General features: G+C 42.9%; 1 protein-coding gene across 3 annotated transcripts; it reads left to right on the top strand.

Annotated features, from left to right (window-relative positions):
* The first annotated feature begins 4,307 nt into the window (after window positions 1-4,307).
* On the top strand, window positions 4,308-11,727 carry LOC121550908 (ran GTPase-activating protein 1-like). Of its 3 annotated transcripts, none has more exons than XM_041863347.2 (15): window positions 4,308-4,424; window positions 5,073-5,192; window positions 5,357-5,484; window positions 5,772-5,831; window positions 5,928-6,107; window positions 6,400-6,534; window positions 6,939-7,097; window positions 7,348-7,461; window positions 7,609-7,708; window positions 7,841-7,925; window positions 8,038-8,257; window positions 8,361-8,466; window positions 8,610-8,698; window positions 8,809-8,930; window positions 11,207-11,727. In XM_041863347.2, the coding sequence occupies exons 2-15, from the start codon at window positions 5,081-5,083 to the stop codon at window positions 11,286-11,288; spliced, it is 1,692 nt and encodes a 563-aa protein (XP_041719281.1). In that variant the 5' UTR covers window positions 4,308-4,424; window positions 5,073-5,080; the 3' UTR covers window positions 11,289-11,727. The 3 variants fall into 3 exon arrangements, with proteins under 3 accessions (XP_041719281.1, XP_041719283.1, XP_041719282.1); XM_041863349.1 differs by having other exon boundaries at window positions 4,309-4,424; window positions 8,809-8,968; window positions 11,207-11,290; XM_041863348.2 differs by lacking the exon at window positions 4,308-4,424 and adding an exon at window positions 4,501-4,580.
* The last annotated feature ends 8,016 nt before the right edge of the window (window positions 11,728-19,743 follow it).

Here is a 19,743-nt window from a genome sequence, read left to right as displayed (position 1 = left end):
AAGTCTCTGAACGCCCTTGAGTGGCCTAGCCAGAGCCCAGACTTGAACCCGATCTAACATCTCTGGAGAGACCTGAAAATAGCTGTGCAGCGACACTCTCCATCCAACCTGACAGAGCTTGAGAGGATCTGCAGAGGAGAATGAGAGAAACTCCCCAAATACAGGTGTGCTAAGCTTGTAGCATAATACACAAGAAGACTTGAGGCTGTAATTGCTGCCAAAGGTGCTTCAACAAAGTACTGAGTAAAGGGTCTGAAAACTTATGTAAATGTCATTATTTTTTTATACATTTGCAGAAATGTCAAAAAAACTGTTTTTGCTTTGTCATTATGGGGTATTGTGTGTAGATTGATGAGGGGAAAAAACTATTTAATGAATTTTAGAATAAGGCTGTAACATACCAAAATGTGGAAATGCACTGTATGCCCCCTTTATTTATCCTATGGTTCTGACTTGGTGTACAGGGAGAATCCTGTAAGAACGGCCCATGTCTTGAATTCTGTCGCTATACATTTCAAAAGTGCTGAACAAATAGTTATATTGACTACGTCCGTCCTAGCTCGCTCATTAATGTCTTAATCGAAATTACGGATTACCTCTTATCCGCTCGTCGTCCCCTTATGCCATAGTTTGTACATCTCAATTGTCAGTAGAAACCACATTTGTTTAAGCAAGTCAGCTATATCAGCTATGTTTTTTTTAAAGGCAGTAAATGAGGCTGAATTAACTGTTTCGCTGCCAGACAAGGCTCCACTGGTAGCCAGGTGTAGCAGGGGTACGGATTCACTCCATGGTGCTGAATAGAAAGTTCTGCTGTTGGGACAGCTTTATGTATGCCAGGGGTGTCAAACTAATTTTAGCTCAGGGGCCACATGGAGGAAAATCTATTCCCAAGTGGGCCGGACCGGAAAAATCATGGTATATATAACTTAAAAACAACAACTTCAGATTGTTTTCTTTGTTTTAATACGATCAACATACAACATAAAGCTGGAGCCTGAGGACAGTGTGTCCAAAATAGTACAAGCACAACATCACTATTAATCATAAAACACGTCAAGTTTATTTGAAAATTCTAAAGAAAAAGAACACACAAACACACAATGCCTCAGTGATTAACAGAACTGTTTCACAGATCACAGAACTATATCAGGGTGTCATTTCTCAGGCAGAAATGTAGATAAAAATAATGAAATCCTGTTCCCCAAACAAGTGCAAGAACCACAGAGTCAAGAATAGGTTAAATATACAAATAAAATAAAATCAATTAAAAACAATAGCACATCAACATAAAAACATATAAACATAAAGCTGGAGCCTGAGGACAGTGTCCAAAAGCACAACATCACTATTAATCATAAAACACCTCAAGTTATTTGAAAGTTCTGAGGACAAAGAACACACAAACACACAATGCCTCAGTGATTCACAGAAGTATATCACAGATCACAGAACTATATCAGGGTGTCATTTCTCAGGCAGAAATGTAGATAAAAATAATGAAATCCTGTTCCCCAAACAAGTGCAAGAACCACAGAGTCAAGAATAGGTTAAATATACAAATAAAATAAAATCAATTAAAAATAATAGCACATCAACATAAAAACATATAAACATAAATCTGAAAGCGTTGCTCAAACTCCGTAACAGTCCCGTTATTTTATCTTTGAACCGCTTCATGTCTGCCACATGTTGGGTCGCGCACACATTTTTTCAGACAGGGGAAGTGAGCTGCATCACCACCGGCAAGTTCGTCTCCCACAATGACAGCTTCAACTTGAAAGAACGTATGCTGTCATAATACTGCGTGACAACTTTGTTGCGCCCTTGCAGCTGTTTGTTCAAGTTATTCAGGTGCTCTGTAACATCCACCATAAATGCAAGGTCCTGCATCCATTCTGCGGAATGAAATTCTAACACTGGTTTGCCCTTTTCTTCCATGAACTGTTCAATTTCTTCTCGTAAATCAAAGAAAACGCCTCAGCACAGCACCTCGGCTTAACCATCTTACCTCAGTGTGGTATGGCAGGCCATAGATGTGGTCTTTCTCTCTGAGAAGGCTGTCAAACTGACGGTGATTCAGGCTTCTGGATCGGATGAAATTAACAGTTTGGATGACCACCTTCATGACGTTATCCATCTTTAATGACTTGCAACACAAAGCCTCCTGGTGCAAAAATACAGTGAAAAGTCAAAAATCACGTCCTCCATTTGCAGATTGCACTTTCTCTCTGAACTTTGTCACAACGCCTGCTTTTTTCCCGATCATTGAGGACGCACCATCTGTAGCCAGGCTGACAGCGCGGGACCAGTCCACTCCGACCCTGTCCAGCGCACCCGACCGAGTGCGGTAAAAATATCAGCTGCTGTCGTTGTATCTGTCATCGGCACCAACTCCACGAACTCCTCGGTGACGGTCAATGTGTCATCAACTCCGCGGATGAAAATGGCCAGTTGTGCAACATCTGTAATGTCCGTGCTTTCATCAATTGCAACCAAAACGCAATAAATGACTTTACTTTTGCTTCAACTGGCTGTCCAAATCCACTGAAAGATCGGAAATCCTGTCTGCAACTGTGTTTCTTGTCAGGCTGACATTTGCAAAAAGCCTGCCGCTTTTCAGGGCACACAATCTCCGCTGCCTTCATCATGCATGTTTTTACAAATTCACCCTCACTAAATGGTTTTGAAGCCACTGCGATTTCATTAGCAATGAGGTAGCTAGCTTTCACTGCAGCGTCACTGATGTCTCGGCTGTGAGTAAACACAGACTGCTGTTTCTTCAGACCCGCCAACAGTTCATTCACCTTCTCTCATCTCCGCTGTCCTTGAAAGTTGTCATATTTGTCGGCATGAAGACTCACATAGTGGCGACGAAGGTTATATTCTTTCAGCACTGCAACATGCTCTGAACACACCAAACATACAGCTTTCCCATTCAATTCCGTGAATAAATAGGATGACAATTTTTCTTGGAACACTCTGCACTCTGCGTCCACTCTGCGGCAATGAGGGTGCCAAAGCACATAATGTTAAAAGTAGAAGCCGTAATAAATATCGCGGGCAAAACAAAGTAGCTCATTGGCTGCACGTGCTTGACCTACTTGCTCTGCCCCGGTATAAACAGTTTGCTTGCTTAACACAATTGCTATTGCGCCATCCAGTGGACGCAATTGGAACAGCAGTTTATTTTATTGAAAAATTGCAGCGCATTTTTATACTTTACAAAAAAAATAATCTTTTTTTTATTTTTATTTTTTTTAAATCATCTCGCGGGCCGGATTAAACCCGTTTGCGGGCCTGATCCGGCCCGCGGGCCGGACGTTTGACAACCCCTGATGTAGGCCATAACAGTTTGTGGGCACCGTCTGTCACCATTATAGCGCAATTAATGTATGGTTTAGTGTTGTGTTGTGTTGTGTAGTGGCTTTGCTCGCATGCATCCCTCAGTTTTTTTTTTGTTTGCCCCACCAAGATTTACATGCTAAAATCGCCACTGGGTAAGCCGTAATCCTGTTTGCTCTGGATTCCAGAGAAGTGACAATGTGACATGATATCCCTAGTTGATATTGACTGCTAACATGAATGACTCAGCTCAAAATACAAGTCTAAAACAAAGTTTATTTCTGTATCTTGCGTTTTGAAAATGTATCACTGTTTATGGCTGGAATGACAGGCTAGTGGCTACATTTGCGCAGCGATTGTGCATGCGTATTCGCCCTGTGCCTGCGTGCATGCAAGCTTTGAACCACTCCTTTTTGGGGGTCGTGGGTCAAAAAGTTTGAGAACTACGGAACTAGCGAACAGATTACTCATGTGCAATACAGCTAGCTATAGGATTGGGTGCAGCGCAAACATCAAATTGTAGAGAAAGAGGATTGCCATAAATAAATATTCAGCTCCAAAAATTGTTTGGTGTTCAAGAATATTAACTGTTTACTTTGCAAGCTCACCAGCAATAGGGCATCAAGCAACAATTACTAGGCATAGGCCTACTGGTCTTTTGGTATGTCAGAATTGCTTCAAATTGATAATTTACTTATGAAGCTTGCATTTGGAATTTGTTGTTAAAATTAATTATTACATAATAAAAATGTGTTGTGGACAAAATAATGAAAAGGGTTGTCTGGTAGCCTCAATAAAAAATATTTTCATGGTAGTACAGAATTGGGCAGATCATGATTGATCGTACATTCCAGCACAATAGGTGGCAGCATGCACTTAAACGTTTGTTTGCGGACCGCCATGATCTCATAGAAGAAGATGAGCAACCGAAACTACTTGGAACTACAAGTCCCGTGTGTCTCGCGTCATGGTCCTCGAAGTGTTTAAACGTCAGAACCGAGCGGGAGATAGCTTGTGGGACAGATAGCACTGTTCTGAAAACAACTAGCTACAGGCCTCTACGCAGAAATTTGCATTTGGTAAGCATTGAAACATTTTCGCTTGCAAATGTATTCAGGGAAACGTTAGTAAGGCCACACGCGAGGGGAGTTGCCATATTTATCAGATCAAGTTGGTCGAAGGCCGTACCAGCGCATGCACAACTTTAGCTTGCGAAGCTAGCTAGCTAACTATAGGTATGTTATGACTTTGCCAAGTCAGAACAATGTTAAGTAAATTGTTTTGTTGGCTGTATTATTGGGGAACATGTCATAGCTTTGTCACACCACATTGGAAATGATCGACCATATTCAGCTTTTTCCAACAGTTCATTACCTAGCTAGTTAGCCAGCTGGTTATAACTCGTTAAGAAATATGTTTATACTGTCGTAACTATCATGCTAGTTGGTTAACATTAGTTAACAAGGGTTTCCACTTCTTCCAGAGAGTAGCACAACGATAGCAAGCTTGCAACGTTTACAGATATAGCAACTTTCCATCCCCTGTGTATATTAGCTAAAGTTAACTATCTAACAATGAATGTTTATAAAATCACTTCAAACTTCATGTGTGTCTTTGGTAACGCTAGGTCTTAGGCAGGTACTCTACTAGGTGGTAATTGATAATATATTATGTTTTGCTTAAGTAAGTAGTGCATATTCTTGTTCATACGTGTGTATGTTCCTCAGGTGTCCTGATGGCGACGGATGTTGTTGCACAGTTGGCCGATTCTCTGGCCAAAACTCAGGTGACTGAGGGAGAGTTGAGCTATAAGGGCCAAGGTCGCAAATTCGACAATGCACAATCTGGTAAGAATTTCAACCACTGACCATTGACTCATTATGCTTATGCTCCTCCAGTTGTCATACAATAGGTTGTTCAAGGACAAGGTGGTGTCCAATGTTAAATGTATTTTTCATCACACAATCATGGTCTTTGTCTTCAATCTCTCCCTCTGTCTCCTTCTTTCCAGTGGAAGAGATGGTGAAAGAGATCCAGGAGTTCAAGGGGTTGCAAGCGCTCAGGCTGGAGGGGAACACTTATGGGGTGGAGGCAGCACAGGCCATCGCTAAAGCCCTGGAGACAAAGAGTGAATTTAAGGTACCAGTCACAGTGGTTATGAGATGAGGTGTGTTTTGATTGTATTGTTCGTGGTACAGAGGACAGGTATTCCACTGACTGCCACACGGAGAAGGGTTGATGATCTCATATGTTGATACCTGTTGTTGGCTCTGTTCCATCTTGCTTTCATATCTGTCATGTATTCTGCTGTCAATCACTCAATCTTGCTTATTTGACCTCTATTGGTGAGAGCAATGTGTCTGTGATATATAGGGCTAGCTAGACAATACTTTAGCTAACCCTTTATCACCATCTCTCTCCCTCAGTACTGTTACTGGAGTGACATGTTTACTGGGCGACTGCGTTCTGAGATCCCTCCAGCCCTGGTGAGACAGTTTAAAAAAAAAAAGTTTTATACCAGCTCCCTTTGATAGATGAAAGATGGTCTGGGATTGTTCTCATCCTTCATCTCCCCTATTCAGAACTCCCTGGGTGCGGCCCTGATGACAGCAGGCGCCAGACTGACCTTGCTGGACCTCAGTGACAACGCCTTTGGACCAGACGGGGTGAAGGGCATCGAGAAGTTGCTCAAGAGCACTGCCTGTCACACGCTGCAGGAACTGCGGCTCAACAACTGCGGCATGGGCATTGGTGGAGGCAAGGTGGGTAGAATGTCTCCAGTTCGATAGGAGCTATATTGTGTTATTGAGCAGACTCAACAACATAAAGTTGCCCCCTGCTAGTTGTAATATAGTCAGTAAAATAATTTAAGCAAAGATCTAAAGCTAATTTAACTTCTCATATGAAATATAGCTTGTGTTAAGGTTGAATAGTGCTATCATTTGAGAAGTGATATCATGATAATCTTATGAAATGATTTAATATCTATCCTGATAATCATAACCTTTTCCAAAATAGTTTTTTCACTGTGCTCTGTATGTGTGGTCTCCTCAGATCTTAGCTGCAGCGTTGACGGAGTGCTATAAGCAGTCCAGTGCACAGGGCACCCCCCTTGGGCTGAAGGTGTTCATCGCAGGCAGGAACCGTCTGGAGAACGATGGGGCCACTGCCCTCGCCCAGGCCTTCCAGGTACAGACACTGGCTCCTGAGCTGAACATATCAGAATTTCTGACCATCTGGACGTTACATTTTTATCCAGAGCGATTTACAGGAGCAATTAGGGTTAAGTGCCTTGCTTAAGGGCACATCGACAGATTTTTCACCTAGTCTGCTCGGGGATTAGAACCAGCGACCTTTCGGTTACTGGCACGACGCTCTTACCCACTAAGCTACCTGTGCAGTTAGTCACCACAGTAGTTCACAAGGGGCTCTTTAGCATTAGTACTGGCAGCTGCATGGATAAAAGCTCCTCGAACACACCAACATAATGCCACTGAGTCTATGATTAAACTGTACTGACAGTGACAAGCCATATACAGTCTATATAGCTATCTCTGTCTGATGCTACTGTATGACCTCCTGTGTGCCCTCAGCTGATGGGTAGTCTGGAGGAGGTGCACGTGCCTCAGAATGGGATCAATCACCCTGGGGTGACTGCTCTGGCCACTGCCATGCAACACAACCCCCAGCTCCGGGTCCTCAACCTCAACGACAACACCTTCACCAAGAAAGGAGCTATCGCCATGGCACAGGTACAGTAGTGGTTTGCCTTGTGTACGAAGGCTGTATGACAATGAAACCCGGATGAAGTTGATTTACATTTACATTTAAGTCATTTAGCAGACGCTCTTATCCAGAGCGACTTACAAATTGGTGCATTCAACTTAGGATAGCCAGTGGGACAACCACCTTTTTTTTTATGGGGGGGTAGAAGGATTACTGTTATAGATGAGTGCTCAAATGCATTTGCTATACAATGACTGTGTTTTGTGCCCCCTTCAGGCTCTGAAACATTTGCGCAGTGTCCAGGTGATAAACTTTGGAGACTGTCTGGTGCGTTCCGAGGGGGCTATAGCCATCGCAGAGGCAGTCACTGAGGGGCTTCCCATCCTCAAGGTACAGGGTAGCACTGGTCCCACCCTCGGCTGCAGGAACATCTGCTGTACTTGATTGTTACTTCATGGGTGTTCATACATTTCCCTCTGCTGTGGCAGCACCTGACTCATACACACCTATATATATATATTTTTTTACCTCTGTCAGGAGCTGAATCTGTCATTCGGGGAGATTACAGGAGAAGCTGCACTGCTGGTGGCACAATCAGTCGAGGGCAAAGCCACACTGGAGAAATTGGACCTAAATGGTATATGATGGATAAACACTTGACTTACAACACATGAAAACTGGATTGAAAATGTTCCATCGGCTGATAATGTTTTCTTAGGATTTGTAGAGTTCATGTGTGACTTTGTGCTGTGTTTGTTGGTACTGTCAGGTAACTGCCTGGGGGAGGAGTGCTGTGATGCCCTCAGAGAGGTAATGGATGGCCTGAACATGGGAGACCTGCTGGGATCACTCAGGTACTGGATTGAAATAGGAAATTAGTTTATACTTTTAGACTTAACCATCCTGTCTTTTATCACAAGCTGCCATGAGAAAATCTCTTTGTGTAATCTTTGTCTCTACCTGCAGCGACGATGAAGGGGAGCCTGATGAGGATGAGGAAGAGGATGACTATGAGGAGGATGATGAAGATGAGGACGAGGACGAGGAGGAGGACAGCAGTGTGAATCAGGTGTCCTCCCCTCCGTCAGTGCCCCAACCCCCAGATGCCGCCTCCTTCCTCTGCTTCCCCTCTCCAGAGAAGCTGCTCAAACTGGGCACCAAGAGGGCCCTGCTCTTCGAACAGCAGGTAAACACACCCTGTCATGAATAGCTTACACAGCAAACTTGGCAGTAGGCTGAAACAGGTTGCTGGTGATGTTGAACCTGTTGTCCTCGCTCTTCTCTTCCAGGTAGATGTGGCTGATGCTGGTAAGACAGCGGAGGCTTTCCTGAAGATCTCCTCTGTGTACAAGGAGGAAGATGAAGAGGTTAAGAGTGCTGTCCTGGACAGTATTGGTGAGTGCCACTTATCTAATTTGTGAGTACTTACTGAGTACTTGGTGAAGACATGGGGCCAGACTGAGTCCATGGATATGAGACTGTTTTTGTTGCTCATCTGTATGACTGCATGTTAAGTGTATATCCTCTTTGTTCTACAGATGCAATTCTCAGGAAAGCCTTCGCCAGCCCCTCCTTCCAAGGTTACAACTTTGTATCATCGCTGTTAGTAATGCTGGGACTCCTCAAGGTATGCACACACATTCGTAGAGTAATACGAATTTGTAGAATAACTCCTGGTTTTCTTCCACCTTGTATTATTGTAGCCCTCGTGTCTCCCCCTCTCTCTGTCTCATTCAGAGTGAGGACAAGGTGAAGCCGGTGCGTGTGGTGCCTGGTCATTTGCAGGCGCTGGAGTACGCCGTGCGTCAGGACTATTTCCCCCAGGAGCACATCGCTGTGCTGGAGGCCTTCATGTCCCGGTAAGGGCGTGAGTGATGGGCGGCAGCGTAGCTCTCAGGTACCCTCTCCGACTGCAGATTAACACACCATATTGGCACAAAGTTCCCCAAGAATATTGCCAACATGCTCCAAATTGCACAATATACCCCGTTTCCTATGTTGTCAGGCTGCTGCGTTTAAGAAAACAGTAAAGATGAAAGGTGAAACTGTCCATCATTCAAATCAAATGTTATTGGTCACATACGTGTTTAGCAGATGTTATTGCGAGTGAAATGCTTGTGCTTCTAGCTCCGACAGTGCAGTAATATCTAACAAGTAATATGTAACAATTTCACAACATATACCCAATGCACACAAATCTAAGTAAGGAATGAATTAAGAATATATGCATATGGACGAGCGATGTCAGAGCGGCATGGACTAAGATATTGTAGAATAGTATAGAATACAGTGTATACAGTGGGGAGAACAAGTATTTGATACACTGCAGGTTTTCCTACTTACAAAGCATGTAGAGGTTATCATAGGTACACTTCAACTGTGAGAGACGGAATGTAAAACAAATCCAGAAAATCACATTGTATGATTTTTAAGTAATTAATTTGCGTTTTATTGCATGACATAAGTATTTGATACATCAGAAAAGCAGAACTTAATATTTGGTACAGAAACCTTTGTTTGCAATTACAGAGATCATACGTTTCCTGTAGGTCTTGACCAGGTTTGCACACACTGCAGCAGGGATTTGGGCCCACTCCTCCATACAGACCTTCTCCAGATCCTTCAGGTTTCGGGGGCTGTCGCTGGGCAATACGGACTTTCAGCTCCCCTCCAAAGATTTTCTATTGGGTTCAGGTCTGGAGACTGGCTAGGCCACTCCAGGACCTTGAGATGCTTCTTACGGAGCCACTCCTTAGTTGCCCTGGCTGTGTGTTTCGGGTCATTGTCATGCTGGAAGACCCAGCCACGACCCATCTTCAATGCTCTTACTGAGGGAAGGAGGTTGTTGGCCAAGATCTCGCAATACATGGCCCCATCCATCCTCCCCTCAATACGGTGCAGTCGTCCTGTCCCCTTTGCAGAAAAGCATCCCCAAAGAATGATGTTCCCACCTCCACGCTTCACGGTTGGGATGGAGAAAAGCATCCCCAAAGAATGATGTTCCCACCTCCATGCTTCACGGTTGGGATGGTGTTCTTGGGGTTGTACTCATCCTTCTTCCTCCAAACACGGCGAGTGGAGTTTAGACCAAAAAGCTCTATTTTTGTCTCATCAGACCACATGACCTTCTCCCATTCCTCCTCTGGATCATCCAGATGGTCATTGGCAAACTTCAGACGGGCCTGGACATGCGCTGGCTTGAGCAGGGGGACCTTGCGTGCGCTGCAGGATTTTAATCTGTGACGGCGTAGTGTGTTACTAATGGTTTTCTTTGAGACTGTGGTCCCAGCTCTCTTCAGGTCATTGACCAGGTCCTGCCGTGTATTTCTGGGCTGATCCCTCACCTTCCTCATGATCATTGATGCCCCACGGGGTGAGATCTTGCATGGAGCCCCAGACCGAGGGTGATTGACCGTCATCTTGAACTTCTTCCATTTTCTAATAATTGCACCAACAGTTGTTGCCTTCTCACCAAGCTGCTTGCCTATTGTCCTGTAGGCCATCCCAGCCTTGTGCAGGTCTACAATTTTATCCCTGATGTCCTTACACAGCTCTCTGGTCTTGGCCATTGTGGAGAGGTTGGAGTCTGTTTGATTGAGTGTGTGGACAGGTGTCTTTTATACAGGTAACGAGTTCAAACCGGTGCAGTTAATACAGGTAATGAGTGAAGAACAGGAGGGCTTCTTAAAGAAAAACGAACAGGTATGTGAGAGCTGGAATTCTTACTGGTTGGTAGGTGATCAAATTCTTATGTCATGCAATAAATGCAAATTAATTACTTAAAAATCATACATTGTGATTTTCTGGATTTTTGTTTTAGATTCCATCTCTCACAGTTGAAGTGTACCTATGATAAAAATTACAGACCTCTACATGCTTTGTAAGTAGGAAAACCTGCAAAATGGGCAGTGTATCAAATACTTGTCTTCCCCACTGTACATATGAGATGAGTAATGCAAGATATGTAAACATTATTAAAGTGGCTAGTGTTCCATTTCTTAAAGTGGCCAGTGATTTATAGTCTGTCTAGAGGCAGCAGAGATAGAAGCTGTTTTTCAGTCTCTTGGTCCCAGCTTTGATGCACCTGTACTGACCTCGCCTTGCAGGTGTGTGACTGTATGTTTGTGACCCTCAGACACATCCAGGCCCTGGAGTTGTGCAGCAGCGCCAGGAACATCCTCAAGTCCACGCTGGAGCAGGTCAGGCCTGAGAGCTGAGTCACACCGGACCACACAGACACTCTCACGGACTTATGAACAGAACAATTCCCCACCCCCAGACATAAAGGGGGCCCTAAATAGGATTACACTGTGGATGGACGGACTGAATATTACACACACACACACACAAACACTTGGGAGATTAAGTGTGAATGGCGCATCCTGCCTCACCCACAGTGAAAGGACTGAATTACAATCTTCAACACAGGTTCTCTCTATATTTACCCTCTTACCATCAATAAGTAATGGTTTTATGTAAAAAAAAATAAAAGGGGGTAAAATGGATATAAAAATACAAATATAAAATGTGTGATATGGGCTGCTGTGGAAATGTGATTATACAATAACAATCGAAAGGGAAGAACTGAATAAATATGTAGATTTCTTTGTTGCAGCTATTAAACAGACACTTTGGGGGTGTCTGTTATTGAGTGGACCGGCCTCAGCATATACTGAATGGCCTGTGAACATTTCAATTTGACAATTTAGTAAGCACTACCTTGAATACGGATCTAGTCCTTCAACCATATTTAACACTTTTTACGGAGGGAAGAAACTATTCATCTGGGTGCAGGTTCTTTCTCCTCCCAAATTTTGAAACCTACACTGAACAAAAATATAAATGCAACATGCAACAATTTCAAAGATTTAGCTGAGTTACAGTTCATATAAGGAAATCAGTCACTTGAAATACATTCATTAGGCCTCAATCTATGGATTTCACATGACTGGGAAGCAAAGCCCAGCCAGTTTTCCCCACAATAGTGCTTTATTACAGACAGAAATACTCCTCAGCACCCCCCTCCCCCCTTTCTGACGATCCTGCAGGTGAATAAGCAAGATGTGGAGGTCCTGGGCTGGTGTTGTTACATGCAGTCTGCGGTTGTGAGGCCGGTTGGACGTACTGCCAAATTCTCTAAAACAACTTATGGTAGAGAAATTAACATTCAATTCTCTGTGGACATTCCTACAGTCAGCGTGCCAATTGCAGGCTCCTTCAAAACTTGAGACATCGGTGGCATTGTGTTGTGACAAAACGGCACATTTTAAAGTGGCCTTTTATTGTCCCTAGCACAAGGTGCACGTGTGTAATGATGCTGTTTAATCAGCTTCTTGATATGCCACACCTTTTGGGTGGATGGGATTATCTTGACCAAAGGATAAAATGCTCACTCACAGGGATGTAAACAAATTTGTGCACAACATTTTAGAGAAATACGCTTTTTGTGAGTATGGAACATTTCTGGGATCTTTTATTTCAGCTCATGAAACATGGGACCAACACTTTACATGTTGTGTTTATAATTTTGTTCAGTGTATAATGCTTCTGTGGCTAATACTGAGCAAGGCGCACACGACGCCTACTGTTTGACCTACATTTTTACTGGAAATACTCTCAGTTTTCCAAGTTTTTGCAGTACATAAAGGGGACTATTCAAGGAAGCAGCAGACCGTTGTACTTGATCCACTTGTATGGGGACTTGCCACTTCATCTGAGAAAGAGATTAGGCCTGGGATGTGCTTTTGAATGAATACACTGTTTGTTGGACATTAACTCAGTTGTATGCGCTGAAAAGGTCATAGATATACTACATATCCATAACCAATTCAGACAGTATTTCTAATATTATGAAATTAGTACACCACATCAGACTTTGATCATTGTTAATTGCATTAGCCAATTCAATGGCAAGCTGCTCGACACTTTTTAAGCTTGTGAACGTTAGAGCAATGCTTTCACCAGACCCATTCTTTGGGACAGGGGGCTGCCTCTTCTTGAGCATAGAAAAACAACCCTTCTATGTGAGAGCCTTTCAGAACTATTTTTTCTGGCTTTTTAGGTGCCGTGGGATACAGCCACTTTTATAGTTGAACCACAGGGAAATACGTATTCACTTACATTTTATTGATTTGTTTTTCCATTAGATTAAAATGTTTTTTTTTTTTTTCAAAAACAGCATTCAGTGAGTTTGCAATCTTTTGAGAGGCGTTAGTGCGTAATACGCATAACTGTCATTACATTAGGCCTACAGTCAAATCCCGTTTGTGTTTGATGTCTTTTTCCCAAAACCCCCACAGATGTGTTCCTTTGCGGATTGCCTCTCTAAGTGGCTAGTTGCATTTTTTTATGCTCTTGGTCATACTTTTACAAGCTCAAGCGGGAAAGTGCCCAAGGTTCTGCATCTGCGACAACTCCAAACTCACCATGGCCTGTATCTATCGATCGGCAGTATTTCTAATATTATGAAATTAGTACACCACCACAGACTATCATTGTTAATTACATTAACCAATTCAATGGCAATCTGCTCTACACTTTTTAAGCTTGTGAACGTTAGAGCAATGCTTTCACCAGACCCATTCTTGGGGACAGTGGGCTGCCTCTTCTCGAGCATAGAAAAACAACCCTTCTATGTGAGAGCCTTTCAGAACTTTTTTTTCTGGCTTTTTAGGTGCCGTGGGATACAGCCACTTTTATAGTTGAACCACAGGGAAATACATATTCACTTACATTTTGTTGATTTGTTTTTCCATTAGATTAAAATGTTTTTCAAAAACAGCATTCAGTGAGTTTGCAATCCAGTGGGTAGTTTACTGGAAGTGAGATTGGTAGCCAGCCTGGTCTCATAGACTAGACGTAACATAGTAAATGTAAATCCAGGACACAAACATTAGTATGATATGTTAACGTTTGGTATGGGTACATAAGACAGATGGTTACTTAAGGCAAAAACGAAAGTAGGGTATTTGGTCTGGGTGTGGGTGGGCGTATATTGCGAATGTCTAGCAACCCAAAGGTTTTGATTTCATCACGGACAACTTCAGCATTTTAGCTAATTAGCAACTTTTCAACTACTCTTTAGCTTCTTTGTAACTACTTAGCATGTTAGCTAACCCTTCCCTTAACCTTAACCCCTTTAGCTAACATTTCCCCTAAACCCTAGCCTAGCTATTGTTAGCTAGCTAATGTTAGCCACCTAGCTAGAATTCGTAACATATCATACGTTTGCCAAATTCGTAACATCTTGTACGTTTTGCAAATTCTTAACATATAATACAAATTGTAATTCGTAACATATACGAAATTGGTGATGACATCCACAAATGAATACATACCACACGAAATGTGTCTTGGATTTACATACAGAATAATAAGAAATGCTCAGAGACTAGGTTGTGGTAGCAGACTACTGTTAATTGAACTGGTTTTAAAAGCTACACACAAAAAAGTTGTCCTTTTTATACCTGTCAATGTCAATTTATAGAGTAACTACAATACTTAGGAATAACTCAGGCAGGTTTGGCATTAAATTCATTTTCTAATTTCATATTACCTAGGGCACACACACTGGTTGAATCAACGTTGTTTAACCAACGTGGAATATACATTGAATTGACGTCTATGCCCAGTGGGACTGTTGGCTACCTTCGACCTCTAATCTGTCAGAAAATGTATTGCCAAGGTGTTCATTTGAGGTTAGGTTTCACAGGGACGGGGAGTCACGACTAAAGAATTTATCAAAGCAGTGTTTGTGAGATCCCTCACTGTTGCAAGTGGTCAGTCATTCTAGCAATGTAGAAGTCTAGTATGTACGTGAAGACCCTTGGCGCTCATGTTCTCCGTTGCGCGCAGCTCCTCCACAGTGGAAAAATGATATACAGACCTACACTTTTCCTCGAGTAGAAAACTTTATAAAGCTATTTGGGAAGGCTACATACTCAAATTCAACCATAAAGGTATGTTTACAATCTTAAATGTACAATAGGAACGTTCTAAAAAGTTACAATATTTATCAAATAGTAAATGTTATGGAATGCTGCTGAATAACAACCAGACACTTCTTTTTAGATTCAATAACTAAACTTTTAAGTCTTAACATATGCTTAAAATAAATACATGCAATCCTCCTGCATTGGAAAACAGATTTTATGAGTCCAGAGGGAAAGCCTATCGGTGCGTAAAGGTTTCCAAGTTGGAGATGGGATTCTCCATATCTTTGAATATGTTTGTTCCATTGTTGCTATAAGAAGTAGTCTATTGTACTATTTTCACTGTATTTACAGTATTTATTCAAAGTTTTGAGACTAACAAATTGGGAGAGAATTAGTATTTTGAGAGGCTTTCGTGCGTAATACGCATTACTGTCATTACATTAGGCAGTTATGCGTTTGTGTTTGATGTATTTTTCCCAAAACCCCCACAGAATTGTGTTCCTTTGCGGATTGCCTTTCTAAATGGCTAGTTGCAGTTTTGATGCTCTGTCATACTTTTACCAGTTCAAGCGGGAATAGCTGCTGCTACTCTTAATTATTTATGCATAGTCACTTTAACTCTACCCACATGTACATATTACTTCAACTAGCCGGTGCCCCCGAACATTGACTCTGCACTGGTACCCCCCTGTATATATAGCCTCCCTACTGTTATTTTATTTGACTTCTGCTCTTTTTTTCTCCACTTTTTTGTTGTTTTATTCTACTTTTTTTATTAAAAATAAATGCACTGTTGGTTAAGGGCTGTAAGTAAGCATTTCACTGTAATGTCTGCACCTGTTGTATTCGGCGCATGTGGCCAATACAATTTGATTTGATTTGTTGCATTTTACATTTAGACTGTAAAACATAATCTGCCGCTATCTCTATTTGCACTGGCACTATCTCTGTTTGCAGAGCCCATCAACTGCCACCAGGAACCAGAACAGTTCTATGGTGTAATGGTTAGCACTCTGGACTCTAGCGCTCTGAATCAAATCTCGGTAGAACCTGACTTCTCTGCTCTGTTGCTGATACTAATCTTCTCTGAGAGTGGGCCTGCATGGACAGAACCTTGGCCACTGTTAAGAGATACTTTTGAGGAGATGGGAAACTCCATTGAAATTGTATGCTGCGTTCAAAACAACGGGGAACTCGGAAATCTCCTACTTCAGGGTTCCGAGTTCCCAGTTGTTTTGAACGCGACATCGTACCCTGATTTTGAGAAGGGATTGCGTGACGATTAGCTTAGCAACCGTGTGACGCAGCATGACAATGTGAACACGATTGGTCAACAGTCTGCTGGGTGGGGCGTTATACATTCTTCCATTCATTGCCCAATGGGATTTCTATCTCCTCCTTTCTCTAATATCTCTGTTCAGTGAACAGTGTTGGCAACTTAGCGACTTTGTTGCTATATTTAGCGAGTATTCAGACCCCTCTAGCGACACATTTTTAAAAAATCGACTAGCGACAAATCTAGTGACCTTTTCTGGTGTTATTGGATACTTTTAGAGACTGACGTGAAAGCACGTATCGTTCTTACTCTTCTCAACGAGCAGCGGGTGCTGCCGTGGGCCCCGGGCCCCACCCCCGTCCCAAAGCACTCACAGGCGGCCCAGTCCTCGCGCAGCAGTCAGAGCAGGAGATGTTCACCCCTCCGCGTCCAGACTGCAAATGAATCGCGCATGCAGGAAGCCGCCGCTGGCTGATCCCGCCCTGGCTTACATTCAGGGCGGGATGTAAATGTAAAATGTTCTTCGTCTAAAATAAATCACTTGACAAAAATAAATCACTGCATTTGACTCACACAGCCTCAGTCACTTACTCACCTCGTCCACTGTGTGTGTGCCTCTCTGTGACATAAGCTAAACATCTAGCTGGCTAGCTCATCATGTCTCAGTCTAAACTGTACACTCAAAAATACAGAAAGGAGTGGGAATCAAACCCTGAATTCAAAGGCTGGTTGAAGCCGTTTATTGGAGATGATACACAGGCATACTGCCTGTATTGTAAGGCTGATTTCTACGCCAAACTTAGTGATGTAAAAAAACACATGACAACTCAAAAACACTCAAAAGGCAAAGCCTTATAACAGTTCCACTCAAAACAAGCTGCCATTTATGGTTTAAAAAATTGACTCTGCAAAAAAGGCTGAGGCCACCATGGCATTAGCTATCGCTGAACACTGTTCCATGCTGGCATGTGATCACATTGGAGAAGCATGTAGAGCTGCTTTCTCAAACTCCACTGCTGCTACCCACTTCAAAATGTACAGGACAAAGTGCACAGAAATGATTAATGGTGTTCTAGCACCATACTTTCTGAAAAAGTTGGTCGCAGATGTGGGTGACCAGCGTTTCAGCCTCCTCCTCGATGAGTCCACGGATGTACAGTGGGGAAAAAAAGTATTTAGTCAGCCACCAATTGTGCAAGTTCTCCCACTTAAAAAGATGAGAGAGGCCTGTAATTTTCATCATAGGTACACGTCAACTATGACAGACAAAATGAGAAAAAAAATTCCAGAAAATCACATTGTAGGATTTTTAAAGAATTTATTTGCAAATTATGGTGGAAAATAAGTATTTGGTCAATAACAAAAGTTTCTCAATACTTTGTTATATACCCTTTCTTGGCAATGACAGAGGTCAAACGTTTTCTGTAAGTCTTCACAAGGTTTTCACACACTGTTGCTGGTATTTTGGCCCATTCCTCCATGCAGATCTCCTCTAGAGCAGTGATGTTTTGGGGCTGTCACTGGGCAACACGGACTTTCAACTCCCTCCAAAGATTTTCTATGGGGTTGAGATCTGGAGACTGGCTAGGCCACTCCAGGACCTTGAAATGCTTCTTACGAAGTCACTCCTTCGTTGCCCGGGCGGTGTGTTTGGGATCATTGTCATGCTGAAAGACCCAGCCACGTTTAATCTTCAATGCCCTTGCTGATGGAAGGAGGTTTTCACTCAAAATCTCACGATACATGGCCCCATTCATTCTTTCCTTTACACGGATCAGTCGTCCTGGTCCCTTTGCAGAAAAAACAGCCCCAAAGCATGATGTTTCCACCCCCATGCTTCACAGTAGGTATGGTGTTCTTTGGATGCAACTCAGCATTCTTTGTCCTCCAAACACGATCGAGTTGAGTTTTTACCAAAAAGTTATATTTTGGTTTCATCTGACCATATGACATTCTCCCAATCCTCTTCTGGATCATCCAAATGCACTCTAGCAAACTTCAGACGGGCCTGGACATGTACTGGCTTAAGCAGGGGGACACGTCTGGCACTGCAGGATTTGAGTCCCTGGCGGCGTAGTGTGTTACTGATGGTAGGCTTTGTTACTTTGGTCCCAGCTCTCTGCAGGTCATTCACTAGGTCCCCCGTGTGGTTCTGGGATTTTTTGCTCACCGTTCTTTTGATCATTTTGACCCCATGGGGTGAGATCTTGCGTGGAGCCCCAGATCGAGGGAGATTATCAATGGTCTTGTATGTCTTCCATTTCCTAATAATTGCTCCCACAGTTGATTTCTTCAAACCAAGCTGCTTACCTATTGCAGATTCAGTCTTCCCAGCCTGGTGCAGATCTACAATTTTGTTTCTGGTGTCCTTTGACAGCTCTTTGGTCTTGGCCATAGTGGAGTTTGGAGTGTGACTGTTTGAGGTTGTGGACAGGTGTATTTTATACTGATAACGAGTTCAAACAGGTGCCATTAATACAGGTAACGAGTGGAGGACAGAGGAGCCTCTTAAAGAAGAAGTTACAGGTCTGTGAGAGCCAGAAATCTTGCTTGTTTGTAGGTGACCAAATACTTATTTTCCACCATAATTTGCAAATAAATTCATTAAAAATCCTACAATGTGATTTTCAGGAAAAAAAATTCTCAATTTGTCTGTCATAGTTGACGTATACCTATGATGAAAATTACAGGCCTCTCTCATCTTTTTAAGTGGGAGAACATGCACAATTGGTGGCTGACTAAATACTTTTTTTCCCCACTGTAAGTGTTTCTAAGTACCTGGGGGTTGTGATAAGGTACTTTAGTGACACCAAGCAGACAATTGTATCAACATTTCTGGGGCTTGTTGAGTTGGAGGGAGGAGATGCCAAATCTATAGGCCATGCTGTTGTGGCTTTCCTCGAAGTGTTGTCTTAAAAAAGATAAACTCCTGGGGATATGGACTGACAATGCCTCTGTTATGACGGGGATTAACAATGGGGTCCATAAAGTGCTGAAGGAGGAGTATGGCCTCAAAGATCTGGTTCTTATTCACTGTGTGTGCCACTCTCTGCAGCTTGCTGTAAGTCAAGCTTCCAATGACACCATCCCCCGTAGTGTGGAGTACTTGGTACGAGAGACTTATAACTGGTTTTCAGTGTCTCCAAAGCGCAGGGAGGCCTACAAGCCATATATGAGACCATCAACTGTGGGGAGAAACATTTACAGATAACCAAGGTGTGTGCCACATGTTGGCTCTCCATTGAACCTGCGGTTTCACGCATTTTGGACCAGTGGGAGGAGCTTAGGCTGCATTTCGCAGTCACCAAGTCCAGTGAACACTGCTACATGGCTGAGGTTGTATACTCCATGTACAGTGATCCTCAAAATATATTGTATCTGACTTTTTTGAAGTCAGTGCCGGATGAGGTACAGTTGGCCATCAAGGCTTTTGAGGGAGAGCAAGTAGATCCTCTTAAGCTA

Source organism: Coregonus clupeaformis, chromosome 35, assembly GCF_020615455.1.
Source record: "Coregonus clupeaformis isolate EN_2021a chromosome 35, ASM2061545v1, whole genome shotgun sequence".
Classification (NCBI taxonomy): Eukaryota; Metazoa; Chordata; class Actinopteri; order Salmoniformes; family Salmonidae; genus Coregonus; species Coregonus clupeaformis.
This window is presented reverse-complemented; position numbering and strand designations above follow the sequence as displayed.

Coding starts and splice junctions, on each gene's coding strand:
- LOC121550908 (XM_041863347.2), top strand. CDS start 5,081: ATGGCGACGGATGTTGTTGCACAGTTGGCCGATTCTCTGGCCAAAACT. Junction 5,485..5,771: donor AGACAAAGAGTGAATTTAAG/GTACCAGTCACA, acceptor TCTCTCCCTCAG/TACTGTTACTGGAGTGACAT. Junction 7,462..7,608: donor AGGGGCTTCCCATCCTCAAG/GTACAGGGTAGC, acceptor TACCTCTGTCAG/GAGCTGAATCTGTCATTCGG.